General features: G+C 39.7%; 1 protein-coding gene across 1 annotated transcript in view; it reads left to right on the forward strand.

Annotated features, from left to right (window-relative positions):
• Positions 1-18,320, forward strand: part of LOC126359133 (MMS19 nucleotide excision repair protein homolog) — a 224,822-nt gene that overhangs the window by 119,186 nt on the left and 87,316 nt on the right. Inside the window, exons 8-10 of the mRNA XM_050007606.1 lie at positions 5,723-5,843; positions 5,936-6,134; positions 6,258-6,352. Coding sequence (XP_049863563.1) covers positions 5,723-5,843; positions 5,936-6,134; positions 6,258-6,352 — 415 coding nt within the window. The remainder of the gene's footprint in view (positions 1-5,722; positions 5,844-5,935; positions 6,135-6,257; positions 6,353-18,320) is intronic.

Consider the following 18,320-nt stretch of genomic DNA (forward strand, 5'->3'; position numbering starts at 1 on the left):
CAGCATTCTTCTGTAGCACCACATTTCAAAAGCTTCTATTTTCTTCTTGTGCAAACTATTTATCATCCATGTTTCACTTCCATACATGGCTACACTCCATACAAATACTTTCAGAAACGCCTTCCTGACACTTAAATCTATACTCTATGTTAACAAATTTCTCTTCTTCAGAAATGCTTTCCGTGCCATTGCCAGTCTACAGTTTATATCCAGCACATCTTAATATTGCATAGTCTTTTTCACATTATATCCTGATATTATTTATTATACTTTATCCAGGAATTAGCTTAGTAGTCCTGAATCAAAAGCCTCAAAGAACTAGTATCATTACTATCATCAGTGAACATATCACTTTGCTTCTTATGGAATTTGAATTCATGAAAACTGAAGGAGCTCATTTTCTCAGTGTCATATACATGACTCTTGTCACTTGCAGTAACATTGTTCTTGAGCAACATTATTCTCAGAGTCGGCTAGATCAGCAATGTGGTGGGATTATTGTTCCAACCAAACCTAGAACTGATGCAAGAAAGAAAGAGTTCTAGGTGATCTTGTGAGATTTTGTACATTAAAAAATACCTTAGGGGTTCAGTATCCCAAAACTGAAACTCCTGGGACGGATTTCTAATATCATGTATGCACATCAAAAATCGCAGCACCAATGTTTGTCGTGGTGTACTAATGCACACACCATCAATGCTTAATGTTTGAAGGAAGTTTTCTTCACAGCAAAGCAAATTATTTCATAATACATTTTCGGCTCTCAAAGATTGCTTGAAGCCCTTAGCATGAACATTGCTAGAGTTGCACTCATTAAACAGTTTATCAATTATGATCAAGTTTTGGAGGCATCTGAAAATCTGGGTGCTGGGAACACTCTAGAAATTCAATGGCATCAGCAACACTGGAGCTCGTTGTCTGGGCTGCTAAGAGACTTTCATTGTCTTATTGTAAAAATTCAGCATCAGTAGTCAGAAGAGTTGAACGAGGCATGCTACTAAGATGAACAGGGGCCTAAGGCCATACCCCGAATGATGCTTTGGGAAAGGGGAGCCTTTTACTGGTTAAAGAAAGGCAATCAAATGGGAATAGAGTACGAAGGATGCTTGGAACTGAGGCCAGTTTGAAATGGCGATAAAAGGTCGCATATTACAGCTGTGCAACTGAGGAAGAATGAATGGGGCACTTCGGGCACTGACATGAGAATATATGAATTTCTCCCTAACACCATGGAGAGATCAAAAATGAGATTTCTTAATCCATCAAGTGAATCGATACATTACCTGACTGGCCATTGCCCTTATGCCACGTATCTATACAAAATCAGAAGACAGATGAGTGATAGCTGTGCCTGCGGCAGTGTGGGCACTCCGGAACATTCATTGTGAGGCTTACACTCTATAAAGATGCAATGGGTAATGGATGTCAGGTATTAGGGATATGGAATCGCAAAGCTGCACTGAGGAGTGAGTCGACCTGGTGCGTCTTGGAAGGACAAGGAAGACTTCACAAGGCATTCAACCATAAGTTGTCGTGCTTCTGTCCAGGCTAAACAATGTACAAAAGTTTGAGATTGGCGACCACCAAGTGAAATACTGTCTCCAGAATTTATTTTGCATTAGTGCAAGTGATTATGGAAACGTTGCTGATGTGCTGCCCAACGCGCAAGGAATCCAGCAGACTATGGCTGTTGACCATGGTACCATGAGGGCAGATCCAGTAGCGGAAACAACCATGTACAAGTTAAATGCACCAAAATAAATAAAAAAGAGAGAACAAATTCTAGTGTTTGTAGTAGATTATTAACTGGGTAATTGGTTAAGGGTTTTAATGTAGTTTTGTAATAGAAGTAGTAGTTGAAGTTTAGTCTTCTTTTTTTTAATCTCTCTTTTTTTTTAAGAAAAATTAAGTATTAGAAATAAGTAATTAATACATAACTTATAACTATCCAAGGAAATGTGATTTGTATGGCCTGTTTTAGCTTTTTAGATAATAAACTGTAGTTATGAAGAATGAATAAATAAATTCAGAAATTCACATGTAAACCAGTGACTGAATTGGCAGATTTTAAAGATTCACACTCTTGCAGATAATGTAATATCCAAATAAAGTTCCACTTCATATCTCCAGCTTCACAGTTCATAATTTTCTTTTCATTTGAAGTATTACGAACTAATTTCAGAGTAGGGCATGTATAAAGAATTGCATGAACATTACTGTCATTGGCAGGATGTTTGAAGTAAGGGGCAAAATTTTCCTGATCCTCTGAGCACCCAAGATTTTTCAGTGTCTGAATGTTGACAGCAGTGCCATGACATGTCACTGACCTCATAAGAACAAATACAGAAAACAGTTCCAGTGTACACACTCACAGTTTCAGCCATTACATCTAATGACATTTTATTCACAACTAAATATGCAGTTGTGCATTTGAACTTTTCTGTATATGACACCATCTGAAAAACTTCAGTAGTCAGTTCTTCATATATATTCACAATGTTGCCCAGATCATTATAGCCTCCATACACTTTTTTTATTGTTCCATACACAAGTTGCTTCCTAATTGACAAACTATCAAAAATAAGTGCACACTCTTTAAGGTATTGTTTGTCAATTGTATTATATTTTACATAGTTAAAGCCTCTTTTCGATAGCGAGGTTTGCAATTTACTGATGACACCCAACTACGAAGAATGCTGGGTTGGGGCAAAAGAAACGTAGAGCATACAAATCTATATGCCATAGGAGAATAGAAATGCAGAGTGAGGGCAAATTGTTTGGTCCGTTTACTGTATTGCCTGGATTGCTTCTTTGCACCACTGTTTTTCCATTGGGTAGCTGTAAAGTGTAAAGAAATGTTGCTAAAACATTCCTGAAGAACTCTTTCCAGACTGTCATTTACACAGTTTCTTCTTTTCAGCACTGTAATCTATTCTGCCATTGCTTCCACCTTGTTTTCACACTGCTTAAGTTTCATCTGCAATCGTCCCACTTTTTTCCTAAGGGCCACAATTCTGAGAGAGACATCAGTCTGATCACTTGCATTACACTTCTCATGATTGCCATCAAATTCACACAATTTATTTGTGGCTTGGATCTAATTCATTTCCTGAAACAAAATTAAAAGACTCCATCAGCAACAATTACAAGCTCTAAAAATTCAGAAAGACACATTAACAGTAATGTTTCTCGCCCTTCCTTCTGTGTTTTATTAGTTAACAGTAATGTGTATCCTTTTGCTTGTTAAAAACATGGTTTTACCCCAGAAACTGACGATTTATTCCAAACAAGTTGCCTTGTCTGATTGATTTTCAATTGCAAATGGCCAGGAAAACTGAATAAACCTGGTATAGCATCTTCCTGTAACACCTGTCTATCAGCTCCTGGTCGAAAATATAGCTGTCTTTTGTAAATTGAGAGCTACAAATGATGCCATGTTTTGATGGAGTCCAGCATTCCCTTTGTACTGTATACACTAATTTCTTTAAAAGCTCTGAACATGAACAAGCAAAACTGGAAAGATATTATATATCTTTTCACGCGATTCGAATTTCTCGAACACGCTATATATATTACAGATGGAATTGAATACACTTCCTGTTGTCAATCAGTTACTGCATTGATATGCAACACAACTCTTGACCATGTTTGTTAAGAAAGGAAACAGAATCACTTTAAAGTCACAAGCAAAAGAACGACAAAAAGTACTACTGCCCTGTTACAATAAGGCAACTCCACCAAAGACCATCACGGTTTTCTAGGCAGAGATCCCTTTCAGTAGTCCCTTCAGTTAAGCATTGAACTCACTGGGTGCAGCCTATGTTCCGACTTGTGGATCAAAATACTTGTTTATTGAATTTTGACATATGATATAACTGGCAGAAAATACCACCTATAACAATTGGTGATAAAATACCATGTAACATGTGGGTGAAAACACGTAGGTTCAACAGTTTGTAACCACCTCTGCTGTTCTAAGGTGTTATTGTAATTGCTCCACTTCGTAGGTTTTAAAGACAGTTTTGCATCAGATTTACCTGCACGAATCCACGTTCTCCTTGTAACAGAGCACTTAAGACTTTTTGGTTTGGAATTGATATAGTTCTCATTCATGGAGCAGACTTACCATAATTTTTTGAAGGCAATATATCTCTTCCCTTTTTACTCTCTACTGATAACAATAGTGAAATTATAGCTCAGTAACAATTCATTTAGTTTATTACCCATTAAAGTACAGCTCAAATGTCAGACATTTCATGCACACTGTTTCAGTATCTTTACCTGATATTACTCATAGGCAGCTAACCTGCTGTTTGCATTTTTACAACAGACGGAATAAGTTGCAATAGCTGAAGAGCCTCTAGCACTATTATTTTATTCTGTAACAACTGAAACATCATCTTCTCCTATGGAAGAACAGTAGCCAGCAGTGACAGCCATATTCTTGTTCGTAGTACAGTCCCACTATATCATACTGCTAAGTGCTGCAGACCGTCCAAGGAGAACCTGCAGCATTTCATTACAAATTATGGCATAACTTTGCAGAACAAAAAGTATAACTGAAGTACCATTTGTAGCTAATGACTTATATTTGAATGTGCAGAGGATATTAATAGTTCCAAATTCTCTTCTCTTATATTGTCCCTGTTTATGTACATAATAATGCATACTTTAGGAGCAAAACTAGCTAATGACTGAATAGCAGTGACATTGAGTTATTGAAAGGTGCATGATAGAGACTGTAACAAACACCTCCCCCAACACACACACACACACACACACACACACACACAAACAAACAGACTTCTACAGTTACATTGCACATTGCATTGACTGAGTACACTGTGCTGGGGCTGCAGTTCTACATTCAGGTGGGGTGAAGGGTTGTGTTGAATGGAGCGGGCAAGGGGACAAGGGTGGTGGGGAGTAGGAGGGAGGGAAGGCAAAAGATGGCTGATGATTGGGAGGGAGGCAGCAGATGCAGGGGTAGGAGTGCGACCCAGGCACCTGCTCCAGCAGAGGTGGGTTTGTGCATCACATGGTAACAAGCGATGTGGAAGAGTGGATTGGGAATGCTGGCACCAGTGTCACACTCCTATACTGTGCACCTGCTGCCTCTCTTCCATGTGTCAACCAGCCTTCCACAACCCTCCCTCCCACTCCCCAACTCCTTTCCCCCCCGTCCTCTCCAACCAACACAACCCTTCACCCCAACCAGGCTGCAGAAATACAGCTCAGGCGTAATGTATTTTATTCTTGCATGTAATTCTCACTTGCAGATTTTTCATTGTTTCAGTGATCCTTGTCGTGGTTTGCAGCAACCTTAATTTATATACACCTGACTTTTATGGTGATCTTGAGTTGCTGTTACTGCCCCTGTGCCAAAATATGTAATAATGCCAGGTGTTAATGCAAAGTTTCCTAGAGTGCCAAGAAAAGGCGTGACAATAAATGAGTTCTTTGTTCTGTGTAATTTTCTCCTGATATCTTAGTAAAACCATGTTGTTTTAAAAGCTAGTGATGAAGTAATGTGTATTCATTTTTTATTCATGGACATTCTTACAGTTTTCAGTGTCTTAAGTTATTTGATCTAGTTGACTAAATTAGTGCGCGAAAGGCTTGTTCTACATTGTGATCATGGTTATGAGTAATCACTTGTTTCATATTGTTCCAGGAAAGGAAAATTGTTGTCACTAAAGATCATTTGAATTTATGGTTACAGATTACACCAGTTCTTCAAACTCAGTACTACAGAGATCAGACTTTTACTGAAAAAGCTCTTGTGTTGCAAACTATAACGAATTTTCTTAATGTCTGCAATAACAAAGGCCTGGTATCAGAAGGTATTTATATGATTCTGAAGCAGTAAAATAAAGTAGTGTGTTTTCCTATTAAATGGTTGTATCCATTCTCATTTATTTTACTTTTATTTCAGAAGCAGAAGAACTGCTGCAAATTCGTAGAGATTTGTGTTCCTTATATTTAGATGCAGTTGTGACAGAAAATGAAGAGGTGTTAGTCGAAGCTCTTTGTGGACTGAGTATTATTATTAACTGTTTAGATAGTAATAGCCGCTGCAAGCTGTATGACATTTTAGCTGGTTGCCTCAAACAATCTAAAAAGAAAAAGTTAAGGTAATAATTATTTCTTTGATTATTATTGCTAACCCACTCAGATGTTATCCTGTTGAAGGACCCCAAATAGAAGAAAATGAATAGTTACATCAGTTCTAATGTTTTTTAATTTCAAAATTTTAGGCTTGAAGCCATTACGTGTTTTAAGAAACTGGCCAAAATACATACAGAAGAGATTATGAGTAACATGGTTAACTGTAAACTTCAAGTCTTTGAAGGTAAGATAATCAATTTTATGCTTTATGAATCATAAGCAACTAGTTTACTAAAATAAAGGTTTTGTGTGTGTGTGTGTGGGGGGGGGGGGGGGGGGGGGTGGCGCACGTGTGCGTCTCTGTCTGTCTGTTTGTGACTTATCATCAAAAACATTTTTATATTCATGACCTTATGTACATCACATAGTTTTAAACATAGCTGCTTCGTTCCGTGACCATTTATAAATTAAACTTATTGACCAGGTTTTAACACTTCTACAAGTGCCTTCATCAGAAATTAAATATTTAAAGTGGCTTATAACATAAGTACAAATTTAAAAAAAAAAATTGTATAAAAGTGTAAGTACAGACTCACTGTACAAGAAAGAGAGAGTACTTATATGTCACGTATAAAATATGGTTTGATATTTATGTGGACAATAGCTAGAAATTTGCAGCAGTGAAGAGAGACAGAGTTCTGGAACTGGAAAGATATAATTAAAAACATACCGTGTGTTCCCCATAATTTGACAGATACTCAACACGATCCATAACATATGCCGGAGAGTCTTGGAAGTTCATCGGCAAAAAAATGTTTAGTTTATCATCTGGCAGGTTATGTGGTGCATCACACAAGAAGATTCACAAAATGTCTGAAGTGTTTGTGTGTTCTAAATGGAATTTTATTTATTTATTCATGCAGCTCACATGCAGTTTAAAATTACAGACAAATAACATCAGTAATATAAAAGGAATATGAAAATACAAAACTACATATAAAACTAATTAAATGTCAATATCTAGGTTTCTAATCCATATAAGAGCCGTACCATCAGCCTTCATGAGGTCGCTCCAACTCCCCTGGCAGGAACGCAAGGGGCATTCATCTCTGATGTGCTTGATTTTCTGGTTCGGAGCCCCACAGTCACAACCAGAGACTACTCTGCAACACCCCATTTGTAAAGAGAGTCTGTGCATCGTCCATGCCCAGTGTGAGCTCTGTTCAATTTGACACACAGTTTCCTGTCGAGTTCTGTGCTAGCAGTATCACAGTTATATTTTTGTAACCACTCACACTCTTCAGGATTTTCAATAAGTTGACAGCTTTGGTTCCACAGGTCTCCCACCCACAGTATTACTGGCATCTAGCTTTTCTGCTTGCCATATTGGTGGGTTTCTTGAACGGAGTCTTTTTTGTTGTAAACATGGTATGTCTTCCTGTATGGGTAAGTCCAGGTTCTTCTGTATCTTGTAGTATTCCTGAAGCAAGGCATCATTTCTGTGGATTGCAGGTGGATAGATGTTACTCAGCAGAGGAAGCCAATAAATCAGTGTTGGTCGGATTGCCCCAGTTATTCAACTGGATGTCGATCAAGTTAGTTTTTAACCGTTTAGCCACACTGGGGCACAATACTCGGCTGCTGAGGAGACCAGCACAATGGATGATGCGCACAAGGTATCTGCTGAAGCTCCCCACAGCATTCCACACAATTTTTGAATGATATTGTTACAAGTTTTTATCTTGGCAACAGTATTTTCAAGATGTTTTCTACACGAAAGGGTGCATTCAAGGGTGACACCAAAGTACTTAGGGTACTTGTTAAGGCGAAGAGTGTTTCCATTAAGTTTCAGTCTGAGATGTGCATTAGCTTGTTTGTTTGTTAAATGGAATGGACATACTTTCAGTTTGTACTGGGTTTGTTGCAACATTCTAAAATAGGCGCTCATAATGGCTAGATCTTCTGTGAGAATTGTCTCAGCTTGTCCTAGGTCCTTGGTTTTACAAGCAAGAGTGATATTGTCTGCGTACCAGAATTTTGTTGACCTGGTATGGGGAGATCATAGATATATAGGTTGGATAATAGGGGGGCTAAGAAGGGGCCCTGTGGTAGACCATTACTTAATTTCCTCTCCTTGCTCACATTTTCTCCCAAGTAAACATGGAAATATCTATTGTTTATCATGGTGTTGATGAGAGTTACAGTTTTTCGGTATCGGATAAATTTTAGTAATTTGTATATCATCCCTTCTCTCCAGACTGTGTCATGCGCCACAGTTATGTCTATGAACACAACAGATGTCTTCCAAGTTTTTCTGGAAACCAGCCTCTATGAAAGTTGTTAGGGATACTACCTGGTCGCAGCAACTTCTCTGGGACCTGAAATCCGTTTGCTCAGCTGGAATATGTTCCTGGATGAAGCCACTAATTCTGTTATAGATGAGACTCTCCAAGAGTTTATAAGTACAGCTCAAAAGGGAAATTGGTCTGGAGCCTTGTGGGTGGTCAGCTGGTTTACCCGGTTTCAAAATTGCCACAATTTTTGTTCTCTTTAGCTCATTGGGCAGTGATCCACTATCTAGGATGTTGGAGAAGAAGCGGATCAGCCATTTTTTTTCACCATTACCCACGTTAATCAGAAATTCTGGGTGTATATTAGCCAGACTAGACTCTTTACCATGTTTCGTTTGTTTCAAGGCCTCATCCAATTCAGTCAGTGTAAATGGTAAAGAGAAATTGGATTCGTTTGGGCATTGGGCTTTTAGAGAGGGAGTTCTTGTTTTATTTTAGAAGTATGCTTTTTGTAATTGGATGTTAGATGTTTGACAAATAAAAATTCTAAATGGGAATTCATACCCATTGAAAGACACCTTCTGTGTTTTTATCGAGGTGGAAAAATTCATCATGGTAAAACTCCTTGAGAACAGTTTATGGAACGACACATTTTTTAAGAATGTTTAAATAGTTTGGATGACGTTGGTGTTTAAATATCTAAAATTGGGTGTGTGAAGATCATGTGATGGACATCATTCCTAAGCTGATTCATCATTATTTGAAATGCCAGTTTTTCACGGGTCTTAAACAAATTCGGAAAGAGCTGAAGTCTTCAAAAACTTTGAAGGCTGCCTGGAAACTGTCTAAACTAATGGACAGCTGACATATGCTGAGGTTAGTTAACTATATCCACATACCTTTCATTTCATTATATAAATTTCTTGAATGAATCAGTTCATGTACTGCAATTGCTGTGGTAATATGAACTTCCTTGGGTCACAAACAGCACAGGTGATATCTTGCAGTGGCATCGGTGAACTAGGGCAGTCAGCACACTTTCTCTTCTACTCACTATGGTATGTGTTTCTTTGTTCTAAGGCACCAGGTCCCACTGTTGAGTTCCTCAAGGAAATGTGCTGGCATCTGTGGCTCAGATTCCCCTCCCCCTTATGTAATGGGCACTGTATTTAGTGCTGCTTCTATGCTGACCAGTATTGCATTAAGACCTTCGTCATCCAATTGCAGCCATCAGAAAATCTTACTTGGACAGCATTTGACAGATCCTACCATCCGCCTCCACCATCTCCCAACCAAGGCATTTGTGGGGTAATGAATTTCCACTTGATAGCTTGATGGGCAAAATATTCTTACGTTTTTCTTCCCGTGAGAGCACGCCAGAGCTCTTTCACCTCTGTGTGCACAGAATGGAAGGTAGCAGCACTGTCAGTATAAATTGTGTTGGACATTCTTTGCCTTCCCACAAACCTTTGCAAGGCTCGAAGAATTTTGTCATTTGATATAACCGAGCATAGTTCCAGTAGCAGGTTATGTGTTATTGTTCATATGTATAGAGCACTATGTGCCTTATTCTAGTATGTTCCTGTCAGATGTGTAACGTGTCAGCAAAGTCAATACCTATAACTTCAAATAGTTCCAGTGATGCTACTCATTCAACTGGTAATCGAGCCTAGTCTCTGTTGAGCAAAGTGACCCTTCACCATCTTGCAAGATAGGCATCAGTGTAGAACATTTTTAACTACCTGTGTAGTGCTAAGAATCCAGTATCCTGTTCTCAGTTCAGCTAACACTATCTTTACTCCAGGGTGGTGCTGTCAAATATGAGTCTGCTGGATAAGTAAGCTGGTGAAATGATCGTATCAGTTGAGAAGAATTGTTTGGCATTGGTCTCTAGGTAATCCCACAAACTGCAAATGTCCACTGAGACTAATAAGACCACTATCCAGGAACAGGTTGATACGAGCTATCTTTGAATTTTGTGCCGAGCGCGCAGTTCAATCACTAAATGTTGTGGAACAACCTGAGTCCAGTAAGTAAGTGATCTATGCAAGTCCGATGCTGTCAGTTCTCCAGGTTCCCCATTTTCGTTTAACTGTCATTTGAAGCAAGTGTCCATCCTGTGACTTGTAGCAGTTTGCAGTAGTTAATATACCACATAACTGTTAAAATAGGGAGTGCTGTTTTTACTGTGAAGAACTAGTCTGTTAATTTCATCCCTGGCAAAGAATGGTCTTTCGCCTATATAAATCATGCCACCACGTTCCTTTCTTTGTTGACAGAACGGGCTCATGGAACCATATAGTAGCATACTGAAGTTTGTTTGCTGTGGTATCTCTGGAGAGCAGATCAGCCGAGTTTTTCTCACCAGAGCAGTGTCTCCAGTGTGATAGATTTGTTAGTTTTTGTGTAGTGTTTGACACAAAGGTCTTCCATCAATTAGGATCATGTCATATTCATCCTAAGACTGTTCAGTTCAGTCATCTCACAGTGTTGTACAACTTACATTGTGGCTTGCGGCCTTACAGAAATAATGAACTAGTCATGGTCCAAGAAGTGTTGCTTGAAGTTTTAGCCATGGAAGAGTTATCCTCTTGATGGGAGCTAGGTTTGTTTTTGCTGCACACTAAATGGACATGTTTGGTGTACCATACATAAAGGACTGCTGTGTAGGCCTTTTCTGATGCTTGGGAAACACATCTGCGTCTACAAACCACTATGAGATGCATTGCAGAGGGTACATCCCATTGTACCAGTTATTAAGGTCTTTTCCTGTTCCATCCCTCAGAACACATTCCAAGATTCCGCAACAAATCAACGTCAAAGATATTGGACGGTAGTTTTGTGGATCACTTCTCCTACCCTTGACAGGCATGTTTGGTGCCTTTTTCCAAAAACTGGGCATGGTGTTTTGTTTGAGTGATGTGCAGTAGATTATAGTTAAAAGAAGGGCTAATGCAGCTACAAATTCAATATAGAATCTAATAGGGATTCCATTGTGACCTAGAGATTTGTTCAATTCAAACGATTTCAGCTGTTTGGTGACACCACTGACACTAATAATTATTTCGCTTATCTTTTCAGTGGCACAAGTATTAAATTGGGGAAATTCTCCTTGGGGTTTTCATTTTTAAAGAAACATTTGAAAATGAAGTGAAGCATTTCGGCTTTTGCTTTGTTACCCCCATTTTCATTTCCTGTCTCAGTCACTAGAAACTGGACACTAACTTTGGTATCATTGATAGCCTTTACACATGACCAAAATTTCTTTGGTTTCTGTGGAAGACCATGTGATGATATTCTGCTGAGATAGTCATTGAAGGCATCATACATCGCTCTCTTGACAACGAAATGTGTTTCATTCAGCATGTCTCCATCTATAGCCTTATGCTTTGTTTTACACCTATTATGCAGTTTTTCGTTTTGTTAGAAGTTACTTTACAGGGACTATATTTCATGCAGGTTCCCTCCCATTATTAATTTTTCTACTGGTAGATATCTATTCAGTGCATAGTCAACTATTCTAACCGCATCCTGGTCACTGCTACCAGTTTCGATGTGGACATGCTCCAAGAGCAGGTCTATTTGTTGCTGTTAGATCCAATATATTTCCATCATCAGTGGGGTTCCTAACTATCTGTCCTACACACTTTTTGGAGAAGGTATTTAGTAAAGTGTCACAGAATGTCTTATCATGCCCACTAATAACAACACTAATTTTTGCAATATAATTATCGGACGATTTAAGTCTCTACTGATGATTACAGCATGATTGGGGAACGTACAAGTGAAATGAAGTTTGCTCCAAATTTTTTGGTTACATCAGGAGATGAGTCTGGTGGGGATTATCATTTTATGCCCACCTCTCATACTGAGTGTCGCCCAAACAATCACATGTGCAGCTTCAGTGAATTTGAGTTTCATGACTATTACAAGTACACCACCTCCATTTCCTGTTTGCCTATCCTTTCGATATTTTCCCGAAAAATCTCACTGCTATCAATTTCAGGTTTCAATCAGCTCTCTGCTACCTAGTATTATGTGAGCTTCACTGGTTTTCATGAGTGCTTCAAACTTTGGCATTTTGTTGCAAATGCTTCAGTAGTTTACCATTAGGGTTTTAACACTCTCACCTGTGGGAGATATCTCTTTCGATCTTACACTGGTACTTGGGGGTTTCCTACAGCTATTGTTATCTGGATTGGATAGTGTGCCGCCTAATCTGAAAAGCCCTTGTGTACACTCTAACACAGTCAGCTACCTGAGTAGCAGCCTCTGATGTGTAGTGCATACCTGACTCTTTTAGGGGGACCCTACTGTTCTCCTCCTGATACCGGACAAAACAGGTTTCCCCAAAGCAGGTGAAATGTGTCCCACTGACTCAGTTTCAGTGAAAGACAACACTTCAGTGGTAGAACACTCTGAATCCTTCCTGGCCCCATCCACCCTTTACAGGATGCCTAGATTACCATTGACATGCCACTTGCAGTCAAGTGGATGAGTAATTACAGATCCTGTACTTTCTGCAGAGGAGACAGCATCCACAGGAGAGGATAATATTTACGTTATCTCTAGTACAGGTATCACAGGTACATGACTCTCCAACACACCAATTTACAGCAGCTGCCAGTCGTTTGACAGTAGTCAGGGTGATGTCCAGTGCTTACAAATGTCAACCAACTCATCCCGTGTTTGAGAACAATATTCACAATGGGGCTGCATTTTGGCTGGTGCAGTGTGTTACAAGACAGAGAACAAATAAATTTAAATTAAGCCCTCTGATTATCTTTTAATCTGTTAAGCTAAAAAGTCACTAATTACCTATAAGATTTGTAGAAAATGCACAATGGACTTCAGATTCAGTTCCTGCAGAAACACCAACCCATTAGTCCATGTGTATGTTTGAACATGGTGGTAAAGTTGACACCCATATTTTCCATTGTCTGTCAACAGGTAAGAGCTTGTCCCATTCACTTCCTCCTGACCAAATTTCCTGGAAAAATACGTTTCCATTGAAGGGCACAGATGACAACATACCCTATAGCTCACATACTACAAAATGCTTCTCACTTAGTGGCAAGACATTCTATAATATTGTCAACGACATTGCTGTGCATAACATTTAAGTCCATGTGCTCCAGAGGACTCCTAGTACCTCCATATCTGTAAAGTTTATGACACCTTGTGACAGCCATATTTCAGCCAGTTGGCATGAGCTTTTGGCTCATTCGCCATTGGTAAGCTGAAGTGTCCTATGAGTGCCATAAGCTTGTAATACAAATTAATCATTGTGCTGTCATCTTCAGCATCTGGTACAAAATCATCCATGTATATGGTTCTCTTCAACAAGTAAAACGGTTCAAGGAAAATTTATTTTATGCATTGTAGCAAGTTCTTTTAGTGCAATGTCGAAAAGAAATGGGCTGCAGGTGAGTCCTAAAGGTAGTCTGGTGAAGTGATACATAACCTTTTTTGTCAGTTGTGATATAGTTTCCTTATTGGTCTGTGATTACTTTAAATAAATAAAAACCCCACGAGATCTCTTTCTTTCCTCTGAAGAACTAACTGTAGAAATGCTTGTTTGATATTGGCAGTTGAGACTACCAGATATAGATGGAATCATAGTAAAACTGAAAGAATGTTGGGAAGGAAATTAGCGCCTATTTCTAAAGAGTCATTCAGTGAATGAGCGTTCTTATCACATGACAAACCATTGAATGCCGTCCTCCTTTTCATGACATCTAACTTTTCTTTATTTACTGCCTGAAGTGGCAGATAAACCGTGTCGCTGGATGTCTGTCCAGGAGGTGTGATTTCATGTCTCGTTCTTTCACATATCTCTCTTTGATGTGGCCTTTCATTTATGCCTTGTAAATGTGTTTCAGGTTGGTGCTCTTTGTTATTTTTTTCTCCAGTGAAATAAATTTCTTCTTTGTTTGCTGAAGATTATTACATACTATAACATTGGGTTTTTTGGGTAAAGGGGCCACTCTTCTACTTTCTCCCACTAAGAATCCAACCTAGAATGGAAGGTATCAGTACAATGGATGATGTTAGCCAAATCTAAAGAGAATTTTTAACAATTTTCCAATAATAATCTGTTCCTATAAGGATCTCAATAGGAAGATCTGAGTCATTGTTTGTGTCTGCTAACTGAAGTATCCGGGTTCGCAATAGTTGCCTTATATTGGAAGGTATAATTGGCTGCAGGGCAGATGAGTATATGCTTTCAAATGCATTCACATATGTCATGGAATTGGTCCACATTCCCTTTAGAGTGAATTCTGCGACTATAAGGTGCACTGAAGTTGTGGAAGACATTTCAAAGGTGTTGACAGTTAGGTTGCAGTGGTCTACAATTTCTAGCTTGGCAACTTGGTAATGAAGCTCAACTGACTACAGAATGAGTAAGTCTGCTTAATACTCAAAGTCCATCACCCAAACGTGAGCTATCGGAAGATAAGTAAAATCAGGTGAACTGATGTAGATTTTTTCCCTTCAGAAGTAATGATAACTTTCTGAGAAGATAAAGCAGGAGTAACAGTGTCAGTACAGGCAGCTTTGTGATGATGTTTCATGCAACTAGAATGTGAGACCTTGCCCTTCTTACTGCATTTTTTAGTACTGTGATACTGATGTACAAATATAAAACGACGATTATCTTGCTTTAACTTATCTATACATTATTACTTGTCAATCACTACAGTGCAGTCTTGGACACAATGAGTGTGAGATTCACAAACTACGCAGTATGGTCATAGTTCTTGTCTGGGTTTTTGCAAGTCTTTTCCTTGCTTTGAATTTATGTGAAGTTTCACTGCAGTGGGTTTGAAATTAGAGAATGTTAGATGATTTCCAACAGTCTTTTGTGCAGCAAGAGCACCTTGAACTACTACTTCCAAAACATTCAGTAATTTCAGCACATCTCTTACAGTTCTACTATGGGATAACCCATTTTGGACATATTTCAGTAAGAAATGCTCAGAGAATTTTCGGAGTGAGAAATTTATCATATGCTACAATGGCTTTTTCTAGGACATGTTTTGCTTGAATATGGTGGTTGCATTCCAGGAATGTACAGTTCAGTGTTTCAGTTTTCACTGAGACTGTAGAGACATTAGTGCATCCAAATAATAGAGATGCACCTGTATAACGTGGTTCCTATGCCTGTACTGATTCAATAAAATTTTCTTTGTTTCCTCATACATGTTAGCTGTTAGAGGTACTTCGTTTAACAACTTTGGTTCGCCTGACAGAAACCCCAAAAGGAAAACATATTTGTTTATTGTAGGAAGCAATGGATCGGCATCTCTGCAAAAGGACTCAAACTTAGTGGTTGATAGTTTGACAGACTTGAGTACAGTGGGTTGCATGGACACTGTAAATGACACAATATTAATCTACGATGTTAAGGCTGAATGCATATAATCAATTGCTTTTGCAGCCTTCTCTATAATGTGTTTAATTTTGTATGTATATTCCTCACATATCTACACATCAATGTCATTATCACTGTCACAGAGAAAATTGTGGATAGTTCCATCTAATGAAATGAATTCGCTAAAGTGTCTTGAAGAATTTCCAGAAACTTCAAAACAGTTTTTCTGTAGTAAGTCCATCAACAGCTGCACAAAACTGCGTAGTATTAGTCCTCTCATAAGTTGTCTTCTTTTCAAAGTTGCCTTATTTTCAAATTTGCTAGCTGGGTTTCTAAGTATTGTGGCATTATGTCTTATTAAAGATGACTATTGTAAACTCGTTTACGAGTGTGTTTATGAATAGTTAAATGTCTGATAGAGAGCGTACATGGAAATGTAAAATAAATCAAACAAGGGAAACTCCAGGTAGGGATTTCAGCAATGTAAGAAAAGAAAGATTGTGATTTACCGAAAAGAAGAATGTCAAGTTGCAGACAGGCACAATTAAAGGACACTTACATAAAGCTTTCATCCACAGTCTTCATCAGTAAAAGAGACACGCACACAAGCAAGCACACCTCATACATACGTGACTGCCAACTCCAGCACCTTGGGCCAGAATGCAAATGTACTTGGAGTGCAACCAGCATCTGGAAGAGGCGGGAAAAAGGAAGGAATAGTAGTGTACAGGTGGGGAGAGAGATGAACGCTGTCTGGTGGAATGTGCAGGGACTAGGCTGATAACAGCCACAGTGTCAGGAGGTTGAGAAAAAAGGAGGAAGATGGACAGATGCATTGACAAAGAGCTGCAAATATGAGAGTGAGTCAAATGAAAACCTTAAATTTGTAATAACAAATTGACATTTCGTGCCGTTATCCTGTAAGTTGATAAGCGTGTTACAAACAGCGTGCAGGACGGCCTATATGTGGCAGCATAGTGCAGATGCACACATATAGTCACACTATCGGTATAAAGATAACCGCCCCACTCGCCTCTAAATGCCTCCTTCCAGCCCAGCAGTCCTACTCTAATGTGGAAAAAAGAGGCTATTGCCATAGCCTGTGCTCTCCAAAAATTTCATATTTTTTTGCATGCCTCCAAGTTTCACCTTGTTGCTGGCCATAAACCTTTGGTTTGGTGTTGCTTCTCTGTTTTTGATGGTGTTTTGCTGTTGTCTATGTAAGACCTCCCTCTCAGAGTAGTTGTTCCTGCAGTGTTATGGTGCAAGATACACCTTCTCCAACAGGGCTTTTGGGGAGTGTCATGGACAGGGATTGATGGCGATTTTGTCCCCCCTCCCCCCCCCCCCTCCTCCTCCTCCTCCTCCTTGTGAGCAGTACATGTGACAGCAGACAGTTTCCAGGGCATCTCTGTCACCTAGGCCTTCTCCACACCAGTCATGGGTTGCATTTATGTAGACTTTGCGAGTTCCTTCTTTAATTTGTAGTGGCTCTTAGTTGTGGATGCATTTTCATAGTTTCCTTACATTCTTCAGTGTGCTTCGACATTGGCTGAAGTCACAGTTAGTGTGCTTTTGAGTTTTATTTATTTATTTCATTGAACAGTTGGTTTGTACTTGTTTCTGATAATGGACCCCAGTTTGCTTCTTGCACCTTTCAATTGTTTTGTTCCCATCATGGCATCAACCATTCGACCATCAATCAAATGGTGAGGTGGAACAATTAGTGTGTACATTCAAGTCCCAAATAAAAAAAAAATTGTTGTGGATTTTCCCTGGACAATGCCTTTTCTGCTTTCTGAACATCTGTTACTTCACTCTTATGGAGGAACGGAGCCCAACTGAGTAACTTCACAGCCAACAACCAAGCATGCTCTCCCACTTTCCGCGGCCTGTTTTGTACCTGCTGTGGTTGGGTACAGCCAAAGAGCTGGTGCTGTGTCTCTTTGATCAGTTGCGCCCCCACTTGCCACTAGAAGCTCCCAGTTTCCTGGTGCAGCCCCCAACCCCATAGCCCGCCTTGCCACCCTCAGCCTCGAGCCCATTATCGCCTGGCGTGGAGATGCCCCCATCCCATTGCCCATTGGCTGCCTCTTCCACAAGCGATGCCTTGAGATTTCAGCTTCCTGGCACCTGGCGCGGGTTCATCTCTGTCTTTAGCTCCATTGCCACAGCTTACTTTTCCAGCCTCTACCACCCCCCTCACCATCCTCACCACAGCCATTGATGCCCTTGGGTCCAGCTATGTCTCCTTTGCATTGTAGCTTGCCTGCTGATGATTGGCACTCTCCTTCACAATGCTGTCGTCGGGTGTCATACGGGACAACCGCCTTTGGGATCGTCTGCATCTTCGTGCGCTCGGGCTCAAAGCCCTGATGCCTGCCTGGCACAGTGTCCCACTTCCACTGTCGGCACCAGATGCCTCTGGTCCGGTTCCAATGGATGTGTGTCTTGTTAGGCCACCTGCGTCTCCTGGGCACCCTCTTCACACGAGGCAGAAGCTTACTGTATCCTGCTGCAAGCGCCTGCAACTGTGAGAGCTCCGA

Source organism: Schistocerca gregaria, chromosome 1 (assembly GCF_023897955.1).
Source record: "Schistocerca gregaria isolate iqSchGreg1 chromosome 1, iqSchGreg1.2, whole genome shotgun sequence".
In the NCBI taxonomy this organism is placed as follows: domain Eukaryota; kingdom Metazoa; phylum Arthropoda; class Insecta; order Orthoptera; family Acrididae; genus Schistocerca; species Schistocerca gregaria.